General features: G+C 37.2%; 1 protein-coding gene across 5 annotated transcripts in view; it reads right to left on the bottom strand.

The window, feature by feature from the left end:
- Window positions 1-21,578, bottom strand: part of MLLT3 (MLLT3 super elongation complex subunit) — a 282,997-nt gene that overhangs the window by 108,923 nt on the left and 152,496 nt on the right. For all 5 annotated transcript variants that reach the window (XR_013829223.1, XM_079927815.1, XM_079927812.1 and 2 more), the window contains exons 3-4: window positions 19,178-19,260; window positions 9,188-9,331 (exon numbers count right to left, since the gene is read on the bottom strand). Coding sequence is in view for 4 of the 5 variants with exons in the window: in XM_079927815.1 (XP_079783941.1) it covers window positions 9,188-9,331; window positions 19,178-19,260 (227 nt within the window). In the remaining variant the exon portion in view is untranslated. The remainder of the gene's footprint in view (window positions 1-9,187; window positions 9,332-19,177; window positions 19,261-21,578) is intronic.

Here is a 21,578-nt window from a genome sequence, read left to right as displayed (position 1 = left end):
CAAACATTTTGTGGGATCTTATCTACATGAAAAATACAATATAAAATATAGTAGTTACAATCACTAGAGGGATTATAAACAGTTTCTTCTTTTTGCTTTTCTAGAAAGTCTACATTGTTCTAAAGTTAGCACATATTTATTTTAAAATCTGTTAAAAAAAACATTCCTTCTTGAGGCAAAAACATGTTGTTTCTAGCAGAACACCATTATTATGTCAAAGTCTTGAAATGGAAATCTTTCACTTTCACCTTTCTAGGTAACAAACAAAGCATAATAAAAACCTATAGAAAAAAAGAGGTCGTGTCAGTGAATAAAGCAACTATTTGCTGACTGCTTAACTATGTACCACATATTATTTAATATCTAAGGTGGAAGGAAGGGGATAATTCAGATTTATACCAACCTAAAGCCCTAGGTAAATTAGCAGCAGATCCAAGAACTGAATTTGTGCCTTCAGATTTCAAATCAAACATTCCTTATATCACACCATGGCCGTCTCCCTTGTAGAATAAAGGGTATTATATTAAACCACCTACCATTTGTCCTCTAAAATGAAACAAGTACCTATTTTAAGAGTTTCAGACACTTATTTTCTAAACTGCTACCTACAGATCCTGATCACTGTCAAGTTTTCTTATAACTTACAGAACAAAAAAAATTTAGAAAATAAAGTGTTAATCGTAGTTTCCCTTCCCCTTTTCTACTCCCTAGCCCCAAATTGTTTTTCTTTAATATTATAGAATATGAACCCAAAAAATATCCAGTGGGGACAAACAACACAGCAACTCCTTTACCATTTTAGAAGTCTGGGAACAGACTAGGATACATTAGATAAACTTTCAATGCAGCTTTGAAACAAGGGCATAAAGAACTACCTGAGCCAAGAAGGGAGAGAGATAGTGAACCAACAGTTTTCAGTTACAGTATTTTTGTATTTAAAAAGAGAAAGAATTGTTCATTTTTTAACTTGAAATTCTCCAATTTTTTTCCCCCTTTCTGTTCATTTCTTATTTTCTTGGCTTTTTTGTGCATTAGAAACAGGAGCTAGGGGCGGGGTTATGTGATGGTTTTCTTTCAGATGTTACAGCATTTCCTTTCAAGACTAAACTAAGGTTCCTACGCATGGGCAGCTAAACTGCTACTCCTGAGAGGTCGACAGAAAGCAGCATGGCACACCATCCAACACTGACAGCTTAAACACTTGACAGAGCTTTTCCTATTCCACACTCTAGGAATAATCTACCTGTTTCATTTCTTTTTCATTTAGCCTTTGCTCAACTTATGCAGTAAAAAATATCTGAGCTTTGGACTGAGTGAAAAGTGTGCTCCTATTTTTCCCCTCCTTACTGAAAAGGTAAACAGGTAATCGGGAAGAAAGGAACAAATGAAGGCAGGAAGATTTATACCAGAGATGCTTTTTGGTGCATATTTTCAAAGGTCTTTAACTGTCCTTCAAACAAATTATGCGACTTTCAGAAGACGTTAAACCATAAATTAACCACTAAGTATGCTGAGTGACATAACTTATACTATCATGATCATACTTTATAATTGATCTCATAACTTGGACATCCTAGTTTTCATTTATATGTATGTTCTACTTTCATGATTTAATTTTACAGACTTTTGGTGGGGGGCAGGGGGGCAGAAGCCAAAGAAACAGAAAGAAGAAAATACCAAATATGACATAAAATTGACCTCAACTCTGAGAAACAACCGAACAGATGAGGCTGCCTGCTTGATCTTACATTTATTTAAATAAATCACCTTTTATCAGTGCTGGTGAAAACAGCAGCATCCTTTTATCTTTTGAGGCAGACATTTACAGGATGATATATATCGAAAAATAACAGAAAGGCACACTTGTCCCCAAACAAATATCCAAAAATCCAGTGAAGCTGTCCAGTAACAGCCACTAAAATAATTTTCTATGTATTATTTTCTTTGAGTTATTTTTAAAATAAGCAGCCAGCTATCCATCTCTGGGCACTGTAAAGATGAGTTTGCCACAAAAGCCACATATTTTTAGAAGCCAAAGTCTTGATAAATCAGTTCCTAAGAACATAATTTGTTACACGCTGAAGAATGCCTAAAAATACAGACCTTGGTTAAAGAGGCTTCCGTATCTTTTTGTAACCTTTCCAAATGTAAGTATGTGGGATGACTATTCATAAATTTAAGTTGAACCGAAACATTCAGAATATTTCCAATTTAAAATACATTAAAATGCGGTATTTGAAAGGAAATGAAAATGGCTTTAAACATTATGAAAAGATGCTCATCATCACTCATAAGAGAAATGTGAATTAAAAATGAGATATTTTTTCACTCATCAGATTGGCGGAAAGATGTTTAATGAATCACTGTGGTGGAGAAATAGGCACTCTTACACATTGTTGATGCAAGCATAGAGTAGCATAACATCCTTGGCAGGCAATCTGTAAATGTCTATCAAAATTTAAATTCCACTTTGCCTTGGAGCCACGATTTTACTCCCAGGAATTTATCCTACAGATACACTCATCCATGTGCTCAAATAACTATATAAAAGGTTATTCACTATAGCATCATTGGTGGCCTGAAGAAAGGCTCACTATATGTCATCTTGTATTGGATGTGTATTTACCTATTCAAAAAAATTAAAATTTGAGAGGAAGAGAATGCGATCTATACTGTTTAGAAATTCAAAGTGTTCTGAACTCCCCTACAAAAGGAAATACTAGACCATCCTACACAAGATTCATTCCAGAACCCTGCGATAAAATGCTACGTTCAGATGGCTTGACATGGCTGCATTAGTGAAAGCTCCTTATCATAAGATCCCTTTGGCCCTTTAGTAACCAAAACCCTTTGTTGGGGGGTCCACGGTGGATCTGATTTCTACTTCACAATAAGCAGTGCTTCAGAAAGATTCCAATTTATTCCTTGCAAAAACATATCAGATATAAATGCAACTGTCACTTTGAGAAACAGGACTGCATTATGCTGCAGACTTAACACAGACTGAAAGCATGTTCCCCATGTCTTCTCCAGCAAATCTTGCCAAATGGGCGTCTGAAATGTCCTATTGAAACAGGTGGTGTCTGAACAGAATTGGATTTCTGCCTATAGAAACCCTAGTTCTAACAACTGCTGTGGTTAGTTTTAATTTTCAGTCCTCAAAATTAACTGCTGGCCAGTGATTCAGAAATAGACTGAACAACACGTTTAGACTTTGCCCTGTCTAATTGAGGAAAGAAAAAAGAAAAAGAAAGAAAAAAAAAGCCCACCAACACCCTACCACCATCCTATAAAGAACAACAGAACCAAAGCAGACCACTTGATTTCCAGGCCAAAAAAAGGGAGCAGCTGTAAAACAAACTCAATTCTCCAAAGATGATTGCCCCTTTTGTGCTTTCTTCATAGAAGCACAAGGATGCACATATATACTTGCTGAACATACTACTTAGGAAATCTTCTTAGGGCTTTGAGAAGCTTTTCATCTGCTAGAAATTTAGACGTAAGAACAATGGTAAGAACACCTAATTTTTCTGATGAAAACGGACATCTTAAAAAAATGATATTCCAAACAGACCTGTGTTTCAGTTTATACAAGCAAAATACTAACAGCCCGAATGTAAATTCCTTGAAGAAAGATACAATGGGCTATATACACGAATATGTATAAAACAGATAACTAATAAAACGTGCTGTATAAAAAAATAAATTAAATTAAATTTAAAAGAAAAGATACAATGGGACAATTCCCTTTAAATCCAACATGTGTCCATCAATGTGCTGGTCACACTAACCGATGCTAAACACATACTCCTGTGAATAAACTAGAGTAGCTTACACTACATAACAAACCTTTTCCACTGTACTTTTAAGTGCTTGATATAAAAATGGATAGAACTCTGATTTTCTAAACCAGCAATCAAAGGAAAAGGAATCAAGGGACAGGGTATCTACTATGAGCCACACACCATGGCTACACATTCCCAATGAAGAAAACAATGTCTTGTCCATTTCACAGATGATAAACTGAGATTCAAAAGAATGTAAACATTTTCCCAGGGTAATTCACCTAGAAGATGACAGAGATGAGGTTTTAATTTAAATCTGCCTGATTTCAAAATATTTCTAATTGTATCATACTCCCTCCCAAAAGAAAATCCGGAGAGACAAGTTAGTAAAATGACAAGTTTCAGTTATATGACAAACACTGTATCGTTGCTTTGCCAACACCCAAAAGAAAAACTCATCCTCTTTCAATCAAAAGTAATGGATGTCAAATCCGTCTGCATTTTGTCAGTATGACTGAATTCCAGCTATTAAGAAGGTGATCAAGTAAACAGAAAATCATCTATTGTGATCATAACCCTTTAAAAAAATCCTGACATCATAAAGAGCATATTTGAAAATCCTTCTACAGGGATTCAACAGTTCACTTAAAAAAAAATAGAAATATCGCAGTGAAAGTGAGAGGTGCTTCTCAATGGGATACATTTGGTCCTTTTGCTTAAAACTCAAGTATAAATAGATGACATCAAGTTTTGCCCTCAGAAGTTTACTGCTCACTGTCCTCTACCTCTCCTACCAACCAAAGAAGAAAATAAGACCTCAAAACGAAGGCATCGGGCTTCCCTGGTGGCGCAGTGGTCGAGAGTCTGCCTGCCGATGCAGGGGACACGGGTTCTTGCCCCGGTTCGGGAAGATCCCACGTGCCGCAGGGCGGCTGGGCCCGTGAGCCATGGCCGCTGAGCCTGCGCGTCCGGAGCCTGTGCTCCGCGACGGGAGAGGCCACAACAGTGAGAGGCCCGCGTACCGCAAAAAAAAAAAACAAAAACGAAGGCATCTCCTCCCAGTACTCAGGTTATTATTTCCCATTTTCTGACCCCTATCTTCTTTTTCTTACATAGGCCTGAGAGGAGCTAGCTTGTAAACCAAATCTACAGTTTCCCCAGCAAGTTCCAATGACATCCCTCATTTAGAGAGAACTACCTTCAGGGTCTTGTAAACGAACTCATTCCATATTTCAATATTCTCAGAAAATAATGCTTAAATCCAAAAATGCCCTCCCCACGAAAGTTTTACTCTTTTCTTTGAAAGCAAAGATAACCTTAATTTCAGGGAGCTATTCAAGAGAAGAACACAGGGTACATTTCTTCCGAGGCGGAAGCACACCAAGATTTCTCTGATAGTATTTAGAATAGAGTTACAACGTTAAAAAAAAAAAAAAAAAGAGTGAAAAGAAGAGAATGTTATTGACCAAAAAAATGCTGTCATATAGCTATAGACTTATAGGCTATGAAATAGGAAAAAAAATCTGCAATTTTTCAAGATTCTTCTGGCAAAACATTCTTTGGAATCATTTTTTTCTGAGAGCTGAAAAGCATTTTTCTAAGATGCTGCCAGCTCTAAAAACAACCTTTCTGATCTCTTGAAAAGCCAAGTTCTACTTTTAATAGTGCTATGTACTTTTGGTTTCAAAGAAAAAAGTGAAAGAGAAGGAACCACAGCCAAAATGTTAAGTTTACCCTACTCATGCCTCAAGCTATACATAATGATTTCACACAGTACTTATGAAGAAGGGATCAAATTTTTCCTTTAAAAATAGAACATATACCTCTATGTCACCTATGTAATGTTTAAGTATAAGGAGCAAAAGCACCCCCCTTTCACTCCAAAACCCAGTCAAAACAAAAGTTTATATGGAGAGACACAGTCATGAACAGAAGATCTCTAATAGACATCAGAAGCAAAAGTGACAAAAGCAAAAATAAACAAGTGAAACTGCATCAAACTGAAAAGCTTCTACACAGCAAAGGAAACCATCAACAAAATGAAAAGGCAAACTACAGAATAGGAGAATATATTTGCAAATCATATATGTGGTAAGAGATTAATATCCAAAATATATAAAGAACTCATACCAAAAAACCCCAAACAATATGATTTTAAAATGGGCAGAGAATCTGAATAGATAGTTTTCCAAAGAAGATATACAGAGGGACAACAGGTATATGAAAAGGTACTTGACATCACTAATCATCAAAAAATGCAAATCAAAATAAGCTATTACCTCATACCTGTTACAATGGCTATCCTCAAGAAGACAACAGATGGTAAATATTGGCAAGAATATGGAGAAAAGGGAACGCTTGTGCACTGCTGGAGGGATTGTAAACTCCACAGTGCAGCCACTATGGAAAACAATATGGATATTCCTCAAAAAATTAAAAATGGAGCTACATATGATCCAGCAATCACACTTCTGGGTATATATCCAAAGGACATTAAAACAGGATACTGAAGATATATCTGCACTCTCATGGTCACTGCAGCTTTATTCACAATAGCCAAGCCATGGAAACAACATAAGTGTCCATCAACAGATGAATGGATAAAGAAGATGTGGAGATATGTGTGTGTGTGTGTGTGTGTGTGTGTGTGTGTGTGTGATGGAATATTATTCAGCCATGAGAAGGAAGGACATCCTGCCATTTACAACAACATGGATGAACCTTAAGGACATTAGGCTAAGTGAAATGAGTCAGACAAACTGTATGATGTCACTTATATGTGCAATCTGAAAAAGTTAAACTCATAAAAACAGAGGCTAGACTGGTAGTTGCCAAGGGCTGGGGGGTGGGAGAGAAGGGGAGGTGTGGGTCAAAGAGCACAAACTTCCAGTTATAAGATGAATAGGTTCTGGGGGTCTGATGTACAGCATGGTGATTACAGTTAATAATAGTGAATTATATACTTGAAGTTTGGCTAAAAGAGTAAGTCTGAAATGTTCTCATCACAAAAGAGAAATGGTAATTACGTGATGTGATGCAGGTGTTAGCTAACGCTATGGTGATAATGATTTTGCAACATACAAGTGTATCAAATCAACATGTCGTAACCTTAAGTTATATGTCAATGGTATCTCCATAAAAGCTGAAAAAAAGATTTCTAATAAAATCAAAATGGCTAAGTTAGTAACATCATGATAGATTGCATTAACAATGATAAATGTTAAACATAAGGTACCATATCCAAAAATCTTGGTAAGACAAAAAATGTTTACTGGTTCAGATTCTCCCATTTCCATAAAAGACTATTTTAATCCTCCCATGCGAAATGGACAGAATCTATGGGATTACTAGTATTTCGAATGAATTTTTTAATTTTACTACAAAATTTACTAGAATCAGTCACTTAAGGAACTTATGTCAAATAACTGGTGTGCTCGAATATTTCACATTTCAACTTATTATTTTAGAGTTGTCAAGACATAATCTAAATCTAACAGGGAAAAAACATGCAGGCTTCAAATAGCACTTAAAGAAACACAAAGAAGGAAAGTTAGAAGTCAAGGATGATAATTCTGAGATAAAGGCTGAGTGGAGAAAAAGACAGAAATCTACTAGAGACCTTATCAGGATGCAGTGCTGAACTCTGCCACATTATCACTGACCTGTAACCTCTTCTCTGGCTCACAAACAACTTTTGAGTACTCTGGGACTAAGTGGATGTTTTAAAAAGTTCTTGTGTCATATTTACTTTTTCCGACGACCCTTATTAGAAGCCTGATGTACTCAAGCTCCATAATTCACATGCTCCAATTACCTACCTAACTTCATACCCAAGAGGAATAATCAGAGGCGTAAAATGCCACCCTCATAAAAAGAAACGTAATGGGTATGATTAGGATTTAAAATGGACAGGCTCATTTTTAAGGGCATAGCCATAGATAAGTAGCACCCACACTGTGCTCTACATAACTATAAAAGAATCAAATAGGGTTTGTTTAAAAAAACTCCTTAATAAACATATAATAAATCCCTACCTTTAAAATGAGTTGTACTACAAAAGCCCAGTTCTTCACGAAGACGCATTTCCCCATAAAATACTACAAATGGTCATTCATTTCCAAAGCTGGCCCATCAATACCTATTTAACCCATAATCTACCGACATACAGCATAATGTGGAATGAAATGTGGTAAAAGTACCTGTAACACTTCAAATGCATATTAGTATCAATAGTTCAGCTGAGAGGATGGGAGCTTGGCAAAACAGATCCCAAAAAAATGGACTCCAGGGGTTACATATAACCCAAAATGTTTACACAATTATATATATATGGGTGGTTTTCTTATGAGAGGGTCCACAGCTTTCCTGAGGTTCTCAGAGTGGTTATTCATACCCCCATAAAAGGAAAGGGCTTCTGTGCTATATAAAATTCAATTCTTCCCTACAAAGCCCTCAGGTAGAGTTCATCAGTGAAATGAGGCATCTTGAGAAGTTATGGTCTACACATGCTTACATATAATGATAAGCTCATCGATGAAAAACTATCAAAAACCTTCCAGTAAAACTAAGTGAAGGAAATCCTGGTGTAAAGAATGCACTGCAAAAAAAAAAAAAAAAAAAAGGAAAAAAATGTATAACTAAAAAAAAAAAGAACGCACTACAACATTTTATGGGGTCTGAACTGCCCATATAAGATGACACAGGAAGTTCATCTGTATTCAATAGAAGCTGATGATCCTGGTAGTATCCAGTGTAAAGTAGATTCTGACCCATCAACAGTGTTTGTCTGCACAAACTGCAAGCAAACATTCCATATGCTTGTGAGAAATTCCACTTAAAAATCTTTCCCCATCCTAGCCAATTCACCTGGGCACTATATTATCATTATCTTAAAAAGAAAAATCCATCTATTACCTACACAGAATTCAAACAAACAAAAATGTGTTTTTAAATGACCCAAACAAGTAATCTGAATGGGTACACACCTTTTCTATTCATTTTGACCAAGCAAATCTGGATAGTAACTCGTTTTCATATAATTTTTTTTTCTTTTTTTTTCATATAATTTTTGATGTAACTTTCAACTTTAAAATTTTTCCGTACACTGATATAACACAGTTAAGGCATTGTTCTTTTCTTAACTGAGGATAGTTTGGTTTTAGATTGTTGTTGAAATAAAGTTGAACTGCACAGACTATAAGGCTGTTCTAACCAACAATGTAATTTCAGACTCATACCTACTTAAAATATTGTTTAATTACCTCTTCTCAAACCATGAGTCCACAGCGTGGTCATTAAGGTGCTTCACTGCTTTTACCTCCCTCAAAACATTACTGTACTTCTTGACACACTACCAACTAGCTTTCTATGGGAAGACTTTTCACAAGCCAAGCGTCACGTACCCCTCCTGCCTTCAGCAACTTTCTTCTGAACTCCTCTGTGGGGTTGTTGAAGGTAAGCTTTTCACAGCGGAGGTGATTCACTGGTGGATGGCCTTCAAGATGCAGGAATAAGTCATAATCAAAACGAACCTTCTTAGGTTCTTCCTAGAGGTTAAAAAAAATAAGAAGGAAAACAGAGACTTAGGCATAAATAGAAATTTGGAAAGCAAAGGTTTACTCCTGATAAGGATCAGAAAAGACTCAGACTACAGCACCGGGGAACTCTACTCGACGCTCTGTGGTGACCTAAATGGGAAGGAAATCCAAAAAAAAAGAGGGGAGATATGTATACGTATAGCTGATTCCCTTTCTAGTTAGTAGAAACTAACACAATAGTGTAAAGCAACTATACGCCAAGAAAAATTCATTCAAAAAAAAGAAAAAGAAAGAAAAGAGACCCAGACATCTAACAGCTACAGTGTCAAAGAAGGGGAAGTACTGGGGAAAAAGTCACCATGGAACTATCTACAAAGCAAAATGGAAACATCTGAAAAATTAGTTTCTCGTCTTAGAGGAAAACCAAAAAGAATAAACTCATCATCTTTCTTGCAGTCTCTCAAGTGGTAGGACACCACCACCACCGCCACCCAACTGGAAATCTAAGACACCCCTGAAGCCACTCCTTCCCCTTCCCACTCTACGGGCCTACACCCATCATCAACAGCTGACATTTTCTCTTTTCAATACTTCTTGAACAAGCCGTCTAACCCATACTGCCATGCTCTTACTGATTCCTCAAACTACTATAAACTCCTTCCTCTAGTAGTTCTTCCTACCTCAGGATAGATGATCACTTTTCTTCTTCATTCAGGCCTCAAAACTGTCCATATGAAACAAAAATCTAGCCATTTTCACTCCTTGATTAAAATTTCACAAGTTCCCAATGCCCTTAGAATAAAAATCTGAGCTCACCTAAATGCCACATAGGATTTTCACAATCTAGCTCTTGGTTCCATGTCTCACCACACCCCTTCCACCCATCTGGTGATCCAGCCACACATTGTGGTTGGTTGCTCCCAGAATTTACTCATTCTAGATTAACTCTGGGTTTCACCCTTGCTTTACATTACTACCTCCACTGCCGACCTCCACTCCTCCACCTTCTGCTTTACCTGGATAACTTCTACTCATCCCTCTCCACTCAGGTTTTATTTGGGGGAAGCACTCCCAACTGCCTCTCCTCTGTTCTGTGTGCCTCTCCTCTTATCCTTGAAAACATCTTAGAATAACTGTCTTATTATCTCCCTTTACCCTGCTAAATCATAAGATCTTTGAAAGCAGGAATAATGGTTGAGTCCTCACTGTACCCTCAACAACTAGTTTAGTGCCCCATGCATAGTAGCAATGCAATAAAGTCTGTGAAATGAATGAAAATACGGCATTTTCCTGGAGGACAAAACAGCACCATATCCAAGAGAACACAGTGATTATAATTCCATGATACTCGAGTTCTACTCTCCAGCCATTACTTTAGCTGGCTAAACATCTAAACCTCTCTACAGACAGATTCTCAGGCATCCAAGGGGAAATGAATACTGAGGATAATAATAACAATATTATGTATTTAACATTTATCTCATTTTCTTCTCATAGCTCTCCTTTGGGTCAGTTGTCAGCTCTGTTTGGCAGATGAGGAAATTAAAGCACTTAGAATTTATTACTTTATAAAAAAACTCCCTGTGTATTATAGATATTAACCATCTCTGTGAAATGTTACTTTTTTCATTTGTCATTAGCTTTGCCATTTTATGTGTTTTTGATAACAGCTATTTATGTTTTTTTAATAATAGCTTTACTGAGAAGTAATTCACATACCATAAAACTCACCCATTTAGAGTATAATATTTTGTGGTTTTTAGTACATTCATAGAGTTATAAAACCATCGCCACATTCTGATTTCAGGACATTTTCATTACTCCAGAAAGATATCTCAAACTCATTAGTGGTCCAACAGATCCCACACCCCCTGGCATCACTAATCTACTTCTGCTTCTATGGAGTTGCCTATTCTCGACATTTCATATAAATACATGAACATATATAAAATACATACACAATATGTGCTCTTTTGTGACTGGCTTCTTATACTCAGCATGATGGTTTTGAGGTTCATCTATGTTGTAGTATGTGTCAGTTCCTTTTTATGGCCAAATAATAATCTATTATATGGGTATACCAGGTTTTGGTTATATATTTGTCAATAAATAGAAATGTGGGTTATTTCCATTTTGGGCTATTGTGAATAATGCTGCTATGAACATTTGTGTACAAGTTTTTGTATGGACATACATTTCCATTTCTCTTGGCTATACACCTAGGAGTGGAATTTCTGGGTCATAAGGTAACTCTGTGTTGAACATTTTTAGGAAATGCCTTACTGTTTTCCAGAGTGGCTGCACCATTTTAAAATCCCACCTGCAATGTATGAGGTGTTTATGGTTTTTTAAAACACAATATTTTCTAAAATTACATAGTCAAATAAAACAATGTTTTTCCTTTTTTATAAAAGAATTTGTTATATTACTAACACCTGATGAAACAAAGTGATCTGAACCCAGTTCTTTTGACTAAAACGTCTTAGCACCGAGCGTGTGGAGAAAAGGGAACCCTCTTGCACTGCTGGTGGAAATGTAAATTGATACAGCCACTATGGAGAACAGTATGGAGGTTCCTTAAAAAACTAAAAATAGAACTACCATATGACCCAGCAATCCCACTACTGGGCATATACCCTGAGAAAACCATAATTCAAAAAGAGTCATGTACCACAATGTTCACTGCAGCTCTATTTACAACAGCCAGGTCATGGAAGCAACATAAGTGTCCATCAACATGATGGACAAAGATGAATGGATAAAGAAGATGTGGCACATATATACAACGGAATATTACTCAGCCATAAAAAGAAATGAAATTGAGTTATTTTTAGTGAGGTGGATGGACCTAGAGTCTGTCATACAGAGTGAAGTAAGTCAGAAGGAGAAAAACAAATACCATATGCTAACACATATATATGGAATCTAAAAAAAAAAGAAAAGGTCATGAAGAACCTAGGGGCAGGATGGAAATAAAGACGCAGACGTACTAGAGAATGGACTTGAGGACACGGGGAGGGGGAAGGGTAAGCTGGGAGGAAGTAAGAGAGTGGCATGGACTTATATCTACTACCAAATGTAAAATAGATAGCTAGTGGGAAGCAGCCACATAGCACAGGGAGATCAGCTCGGTGCTTTGTGACCACCTAGAGGGGTGGCATAGGGAGGGTGGGAGAGACGCAAGAGGGAAGAGATATGGGGACATACGTATACATACAGCTGATTCACTTTGTCATAAAGCAGAAACTAACACACCACTGTAAAGCAATTATACTCCAATAAAGATGTTAAAAAAAGAAAAGTCTTAGCACCTCCAACTGTCAGAATGCAGACATTACCTACTACAAATTCATGGTTTTCACCTCTTCATCCAAACTTCCCCAGATCACAGTCTACACTCATGTACTCACTACCTCTCACTTCTATTACTAATCTGGCACGAAACTTGCTCCTTCTCTCCTTAATCAGGGTGCCATTCTCTCCCGGTTTTCCTCACACTTACTGGCATTCCTCCTTAGTTTTCTTCACAAGCTTCCCTTCTTTCTTCATTGACTGGTTTTTTTTTTTCGGTACGCGGGCCTCTCACTGTTGTGGCCTCTCCCGTTGCGGAGCAAAGGCTCCGGACGCGCAGGCTCAGCGGCCATGGCTCATGGGCCCAGCCGCTCTGCGGCATGTGGGATCTTCCCTGACCGGCATGAACCTGTGTTCCCTGCATCGGCAGGCAGACTCTCAACCACTGCGCCACCAGGGAAGCCCCTCTTCATTGACTCTTAAATGCATTTACCTTTTTGCAAAATTCCCCAGGGAGGCATCGCCCATTCACAGGGAGTTAGTTCCTCCTTCATGACAATGACTCCCCTCTCTACCTCCAGCCCAGTTCCCACTTGACTGCCATATGCTTGTGTTCCAGTCTAACCACACCTCCACTGGGGTGACCGGCAGCAACAGCAAATTCATGCATTATCTTAAACTGAAGATATCTTCATGTGTCCTTTCTCCTATACTCTATATCATGACAAACAGAAATCTTAATTGCTTCCCAAGGATAAAATACACAAAAGTCATCACTAACGCTTCCTTCTCCCTGACTCATCACAGTCAAATGGTCTCTGAGTTCTGTTTAGTATTCCTCCTTAGGAACTCTCAAATCTATGCCCTTTGCTCTAGTCACGATAACTACTGCCTTAGCTTAGACCTTCATCACTCTTCATCTGGTCGCCTCCCTGTTTTTGAACTTACCCCTTTCTACCTATCACAATGACAAGAGAGTGATCTTTCTAACACAAAAATCAGATTACATCTTCCCATTGATATAAAAGCCTTTAACGGCTCATCATTTTCTACAGGATGAAATCCCACCTCCTGGTAATAACCATTATAGTCTTTTAATACCTTTCCTGCATTGCTTTTGTTCTCTTACTCTACCTTGTCCTTCCACAATGTTGAAGCACTTGCTGTTCCCCAGTGCTTCATATTATCTCATTCATTTTGCTTTTCACATGTCGTATTCCCCGTTGTCTAAAATGCCTTCCCTCCCAGCATACTTCCATCCTTTACCTGTTTAGTGCAAACTCATCATTCAAGACCTAGCTGAAGCATGAACTCCTCTGAAAAGTCTTCCTAACCCTCCCAACCCCATCTGAATTAGACATCCCTGTTACAGCATTCCTTTATTAATGTAATGATCACAACCATTTTTACTAATTACCTGCCTTTCCTCCAAATTGTAAAATAGTCAATACAACTTTAAAATTAATTTAAAAAATAAGAAGGGCCATTTTCTACCTTACAATTGGGAGTGTAAATTGGTAAAGCCTTTGGGAAAACACACTGGCAATATCTATCAACATACTAAATGCATGCAATGTTTAACCCAGTAATTCTACTACTAAGAATCTCTTCCACAGAAATATTCAAATATATGTGCAAAGATATAGAGACAGATATAGATGTAAAATAAAATGTTCACGGTAGCATTGTTTACAATAGCAAAAAACAGGGATGATCTGCATGTAAGTATATCATTACCATGGAATACTATGCAGATATTTTTAAAAACTGTCTTGGAAAGGCATATCGCTAAGTGAATTAAAGGCAAGTCACAGAAAAAATATTAAAATATGATATATTATGCCCTCGCCAATCTCTATATAGACATACTTTTTATCCATGCAAATGCATGGGGGAAAATCTGGAAAGGCTATACCAAATCGTTAACAATGATTAAATGAAGTGAAAGGAGTAACTCCTAAGTTTTATTCCATTCACTTTTACTAGGAGTATACTCCAGTATACTTTTTTAAAGAGAAAAATACATTGATGAATATAATAATTACCAGCAGAAAAGGAGTGAGGTAGTAACAACACTTTACAGTTCACACCAGTTTAAAACCAAAAAAAAAAAAAGTCACTTTTCAGTAAAACTAAGGCTAAGTACCACAGACAGTGACAATCTTTGTATGAATCCTGAGTGTGATTTTCTTTTGAAGTTTTTTTTTAATAGAAAGTAAAAAGTAACCATAAATTTGTGGTCTGACCAACTGAATATCTTTCTTAGAGGGCTGACATCAATATAAGGTCAATTTATGCTCCATAGAAAAGATTCTTCTTCAAAGTTCAAACAAGGAAGCATGTATTTATTCTCCATATAAAGCTGATACGTTTCCTAGAGGGTGGAAACCTGGTTTGGGCAATATCAAATTATCCCCCTCAGTCTGCTTCAGTCCTTGACATTCACTCGTGTACTTTTCTGAGGACAGAATGAAAGAGAGAAGCACGGGATCCTTTCAAACCTGAAGTGCTACAGTCAATTATGTTTCAGTGGGCCTGTTGGTTTAGTTTCTGAAACACACAGATTCTCATGGATAGGCTTGTTTTGTTGAATACAAACACAAAATAAGAGAATAAACAAACATGAACTCATAAGAAGCACTGACACTCCACCACCCCTCTTGACTCTGACCTCTCAAATAAGTGAGCAAAACTGAAGACAAGCTTATTGTAAGCGAGAAAAATACAAGGATGGAGATGGGACCAAGGGCAGGGTGATATTATACACTGAATATGCAGTGACAGGCCCCTTCCAACATCAGGTGGAGGTCTTTTTGCTGCTTTCTCTCATCTCCTATGCAAACTTGAAATAATACTTTTTCATAAACCATTATTATAATGGATGTTCTTTCTACAAGACAGAGTTGAGTAAACTCCAGGGATAAATAAAATGATATACGCTCAGAAGAAATGAAATGAACATTCTGGAGCAACAGCCTAGACCTATTAAATTTTCACACATGGATCATTTCAGTAGGATGGAGATCCAGAATGGAAGATAGCAAAAATTTGGTTTCTAAGACACTCTAAGAAGATAAATTAAAAAGAGATGACAGAGCAATAATTTTAATTAAAAAATTAAGAACATAAAGAAAAGTATTTAAAATACTACACCCATACATTTTCCACTGAGTTTAAAGAGATGTTAACACTTTCACCATGCTAGTTTACATTTTTCTTTAAAGAAATAAAATTTTGTAAGTATGAGCTTCTCCATCCCTCCTTCCCCAGTAAGCCATGCCCTTTAGTTCCTGTGCTGTCCTTTCAACTCATGCTCTTGTACTACATATGTGTCTCCATCACCTCATTTATTCTTGGCTTCAGTGGTTTATAAAACCATACATAAGTGATATCATAACCATATAATATATAATCATCATTTTTGTTTCTGAGACTTATCCATCTTGCTACATTAATTGCTAAATAGCATTTTGTGTATTATTAACCCACCAGTAATTGATCCACATCTCTACAATTAGGTGTATACTACTTTTTCATATTACAAACACTGAAATATGTTTCATTGTGCACCTGTGAAAAAAGCAATCATTATTATGTATCAAATCTTAAAGAAAATCTAAAAATAAAAATCAGCTAATCTGGACACTAAACAGAGTATCTACTACACAGTGGTCAGCTGAATGTCTATTTTACAATGGCCCCAAAGAAATAACTGTTTTCCATCTCAGGTGCATCTTTCTTCTTTCATATTTTAAGAAACTAAAAATTCCTCACAGAGTGAATAAATAATATGTCTTTCAGTCATAAGAATTGCTACCCAAAGTACCAAGACGACTGCATTTGTGTGTGCGCACATGTGCACACATTACTTGCAGCCTCTTCATCCTTCATTTACTTTCTTTTTAAATCTGGCGGATGAGGAGATTCCAGTTATTTCTGTAAAGGAGGGAATTGGGCAGTTCAGAAAATATATTTCTCTGAAGAAATAAGAGCCTGTAAAAGTGACCAGAAAAGTTAAAAACAAAGTAGGAGAGAAGATACGTTATTGCAGCATTATTTCCAAACTGAAGCCTTCAGTGTACCTTCATACATTGCTGGTAGGAAAGTAAAATAGAACAGTCATTTTGGAAAACAGTTTGGCAGTTCTTTAAAAAGTTAAATTAAACACAGAGTTACCACACGACCCAACAACTCCATCTAGGTGTATAACCAGGAGACTTGAAAACATATGTCCACACAAAAACTTGTATATGAATGTTCGTAGCAGCATTATTCATAGGGCAAAGATGGAAACAAGTCAAATGTCCATCAAATTATGAATACAAATATAAGCAAAAATGTGGCATTATTTATACAATGGAATAGCATTCAGTTATAAAAAGGAATAAGTATTGGTACATCCTATAACATGGATAAACCTTGAAAACCTACTAAATGAAACAAGCCAGACACAAAAGGCCACATATTGTATGATTTCATTGATAAGAATTGGCCAGAATAGGATATTACACAGAGAAAGGGAACAGATTAACCCCAGGGGCTGGGAGAGTAAGGAATGAGGAGTGATTGCTGATAGGTACAAGGTTTCTTTATGGGGTGATGAAAATGTCCTAGAACAAAATAGTGGTGATGGTTGCACAATACACTAAAACCCACAGAGCTGTACATTTTTAAAGGATGAATTTTATGGTGTGTAAGTTATATCTCAATTTTTTTAATAAAAAAAGAAAGCTAAAAACTAATTTCTTAAGGGAAATCTTGACATGAGAAAAAACAAATCCATACATCAAATGTGAAAGCATATCATATGAACAGACATAAATGCATCTCAACAAATTCTGATTTGATGAAAAACACGTGAACATTTCAGTAGTTTTACTACTGAGGAAGGTAATCATTATTCTGGCAAAGAGTTACTGCTTCAAAGACCCAGAAGTCAAGAGAATTGCCAGTGGAGAGAAAGATCTAGATCAAGAATCTGGTTTTAACACTTTCCAACTGTGTGTGGCCTTGGACAAGCCATGTAATCTTTCCATGACTCAGTTTCCCTTCCTGTAGAATAGGAATAATAACCTCTCAAAAGGTCTTATAAACCTACTAAACAAAGCAACATATGTAAAGGGCTCAGCAAACTGCCACGGACAAAGTAAGCACTCAGCTATTTAACTACACAGAAATAGGTTACCACCAAATACGTACCCAAAATATAAATATAAAGAAAAACTAATTAACAGGGATATCATGTGTGTAGGAAGGCCGTGGGGCAGGAATGTGGCACATGAGGAGACCAGCTTGAAAAAAACAAGAAATATGAAAAGTAAAATGTATCCCTATTTTCTACACATTCCAACTTTTGAAGATAGTTTCATTACAGCTTATTTAAAAGTTAATTATCTCTTAATCACAAAGAGATTTTTACTGAATTGAAGGCTGGGCCTTCTATACATTGAAAAAGCCAGTGGAACACAATACTGTAAATCAACTATACTTCAATTAAAAAGAAAAAAAGAAAAAGTCAGTGGGACACTGTTCCAGTGGAAGATACTGATCACTAAAGAGTGGCTTATCAGGGGTTCTCATACTTTGTGGTGTTTCTTCACCTGGAAGACCAGTAAATATGCAGATTCCTAAGCCCCATCCCAGAGATTCTAATTCAGTAGATCTGGGATAGAGCCTGAGAATCTCATTTCCAACCAGCTCTTGGGTGATGCTGATGCTTCTGGTCCAAGGACCAGACTTTATGGAGCACTGGCTTGGATAACACAACATTCTAATTGCTCAGTTCCTTTAACAAGAAAAATGTGAATTCTCTCACTTTGGGGCAGGTTTCAGGAACTATGATTACCTTGGAATAAAAGGAAGAAACAGGGTGATTAAAAATTATAGCTAGCATTTACTAAGTGCTTACTTACATATGAAGCATTATTCTAAAAATCCTGCATAGCTTTATTTAATCTAATCCTCCTAGCCATCTTATGAGGTAGATACACTTATCCTATCCCCATTTTATAAATGATAGTGAGCCCCACAGAGATTGAGCAATGTGTCCAATATTATACAGTCTGTGTGTTTTGCCATATATGCACTGCTGAAATTTTTAAAATCCAATAGAATCCATAATATCTACTTGCTGATATAATTGTATATATATATGTGTCACATGTGTGTATCAGATAAAGGTAAAGGAGAGATTATTCTTTGTAAGTCTCAAATTCTAGAATTATGAAAATGAGAAAAGGATCATTTCACCGAAAAGCTGTAATTTCTCTTTTCTATTGTACAAACACATATTAATCTTCTTTTTCAAAAGGTAATCACTCTTCTCTCAAAAGAAACATTTAATGAATTTCATATAATCTGACTTCACAGAACTGAAATTATCTTTCTCTAGCCACTTCCTCTTTAATGAAGGACAACAATAGCCAAAATTCCCAGAAGACAAATATTAACTTTTATTTTAAAATCATCTAGTGATAGAAGTGCTTATGAATCAAAACTATTTTAAACATCATTTGGTTAATGAAAGATCTTCTATTGAAAGATTAATGAGTAAAGATTACATACCTTGTTTTTAAAATAAACCTCAATTGGCAAAATGAAACCAGCATACCCAGATTCTTCTACTTTGTAAGGTGGATCTTTGCACACTGCAACATTAAAAAAGAGAAAAAGAGTGAGATGAGATTAACAGGCAAAAACACATTCTTCTTTCCTTTAAAAACACGAAAAAAAAAATCCTATCCTACCACCTACATCATTCTCAATTTTCACAGCCCTTTGCCAAGCCCCAGTTAACTCTCTGATTTGTTCTTTACTTCTTGTTCAGAATCTACAATAATAATATTCCTATGTAAATCAAATATGTAAGTTATCTATTCAAATCTTGATGGGGGATAGTGCATCACAGTCAACCATGGTCATGAATGACTGGACTTTAGTGATTATCACCCTGCCCTAACACTTTAGGGAAACTGAGGACAGCACCTTGTGACTGAAAGCTTGAAAACAACTATAAGTTACCTAACAAACATATTATCTATGTCTAGTCTTTGATGGACATCACACTACCCCAAACCCCTCAGTTCTCTGAGATATCCTAATTTCCGTACCAAAAGGTGGCAGGACCACCCTCCTTCCTTAGAGAAATCCCAAACCCAGTGTCTCCCAATGTTATTGGTGTTCATTAAGACTCATTATCCCCTATTACCCCCCAAAGGAATACTTACTGAAATACTGCAATACATACAAACACTTCAAATCTATTCACATCATAAGAATACATAAGAAACAATAAGGCTTTTGTATTCTTATGAAGAAAGACTTATTTAGACAAGACTATTTAGGCAAGCTCTTGGGAAATGAGAGATGCCCTAAGAAGCTAAATATGATTTCACCCCACTAAAATTTCCATTAAATCAAAATCAGTTGCAAGGGCTTCCCTGGTGGCGCAGTGGTTGAGAGTCCGCCTGCCGATGCAGGGGACACGGGTTCGTGCCCCGGTCCGGGAAGATCCCGCATGCCGCGGAGCGGCTGGGCCCGTGAGCCATGGCCGCTGAGCCTGCGCGTCCGGAGCCTGTGCTCCGCAACGGGAGAGGTCACAACAGTGAGAGGCCCGCGTACAGCAAAAAGAAAAAAAAAAAATCAGTTGCAAGCCAACTGAGCTATTCTAGTTAAGACTGCATTCTGCTGGTAAGTGTCACAAAGAATTTAAAATGTACATGTTGAACATCAAGGCCATATACCACATAGCACATAACCTGGTAGCCCAAGTCCACTTCAGCAGGGCTCCAGTCTGCCTTTTAAACCCTTCCTCCTTTTGTCACCCACCAATCCTCCTATGCTTCATTCAATTGCATCAATTCCCCCAAAACATGCCCAGTATTTCCCACCTATGCTCTGTCCTCTTTCCTTCCATCACACTTTGATGCTACTCTTAGTATCCTCTGCTAGTTCAAATCTCAATTTCTTCACAAAGCCTTTCCAGACCACAGAGTACTATCCTCTCTTCTCCTTTTACCCTTCCAAAGAACTGTCTGAATCACTGATTTGACACTTAACAGACTTCCTTATTATCATATATTCAGGAACCTCATCGCTAATTCCCTTTCACTCCCCAAGGACAGAAACTTTTTTTAATTAATATTTATTGGAGTATAATTGCTTTACAATGTTGTGTTAGTCTCTGCTGTACAGCAAAGTGAATCAGCTATACGTATACATATATCCCCTCTTTTTTGGATGTCCTTCCCATTTAGGTCACCACAGAGCATTGAGCAGAGTTCCCTGGGCTATAGAGTAGGTTCTCATTAGTTATCTATTTTATACATAGTATCAATAGTGTATATATGTCAATCCCAATCTCCCAATTCATAAGGACAGAAACATTTACTCAGGAACATAAGGAGTGTCAAGGGCTCAGGCATGCCTGGGTGTCAATCCGGAATCCACTTCGAACTAGCCAGGCTACCTCTGGAAAGTTACTCCAATTTTCTGAACCTCAGGTGCCTTGCCTGGACAATGTGAGAACTAAACAAGGTGATGTATGTAAAAGACACAGGATAGGTCCTGGAACACATAAAGAAGTGGCAGAAGTAAGGCAGGAAATCTAACCCGTAAATACCCAATTGTCATGTAAATCTTTTGGATGAAAATAGAAAGGAGAAAAGTACAGAGCCCTGGATTTGGATTAGAAGACTCAGTTCCACGGCCCTGGACTAAGGATTCTCTAGACAGCTCTAGTTCTATTCTCTTTATATATATATATTTTTTTATTTTTGGCTGCGTCGGGTCTTCATTGCTGCATGCGGGCTTTCTCCAGTTGCTGTGAGCGGGGGCTACTCATCGCTGCAGTGCACGGGCATCTCATTGAGGTGGCTTTTCTTGTTGCAGAGCACGGGCTCTAGGTGTGTGGGCCTCAGTAGTCGTGGCATACGGGCTCAACAGTTGTGACTCACAGGCTCCAGAG

The sequence above is a fragment of the Stenella coeruleoalba genome (genome assembly GCF_951394435.1).
Source record: "Stenella coeruleoalba genome assembly, chromosome: 7".
NCBI lineage: Eukaryota > Metazoa > Chordata > Mammalia > Artiodactyla > Delphinidae > Stenella > Stenella coeruleoalba.
Note: the sequence above shows the minus strand (reverse complement) of the source record. Positions and strands in the feature narration are given on the sequence as shown.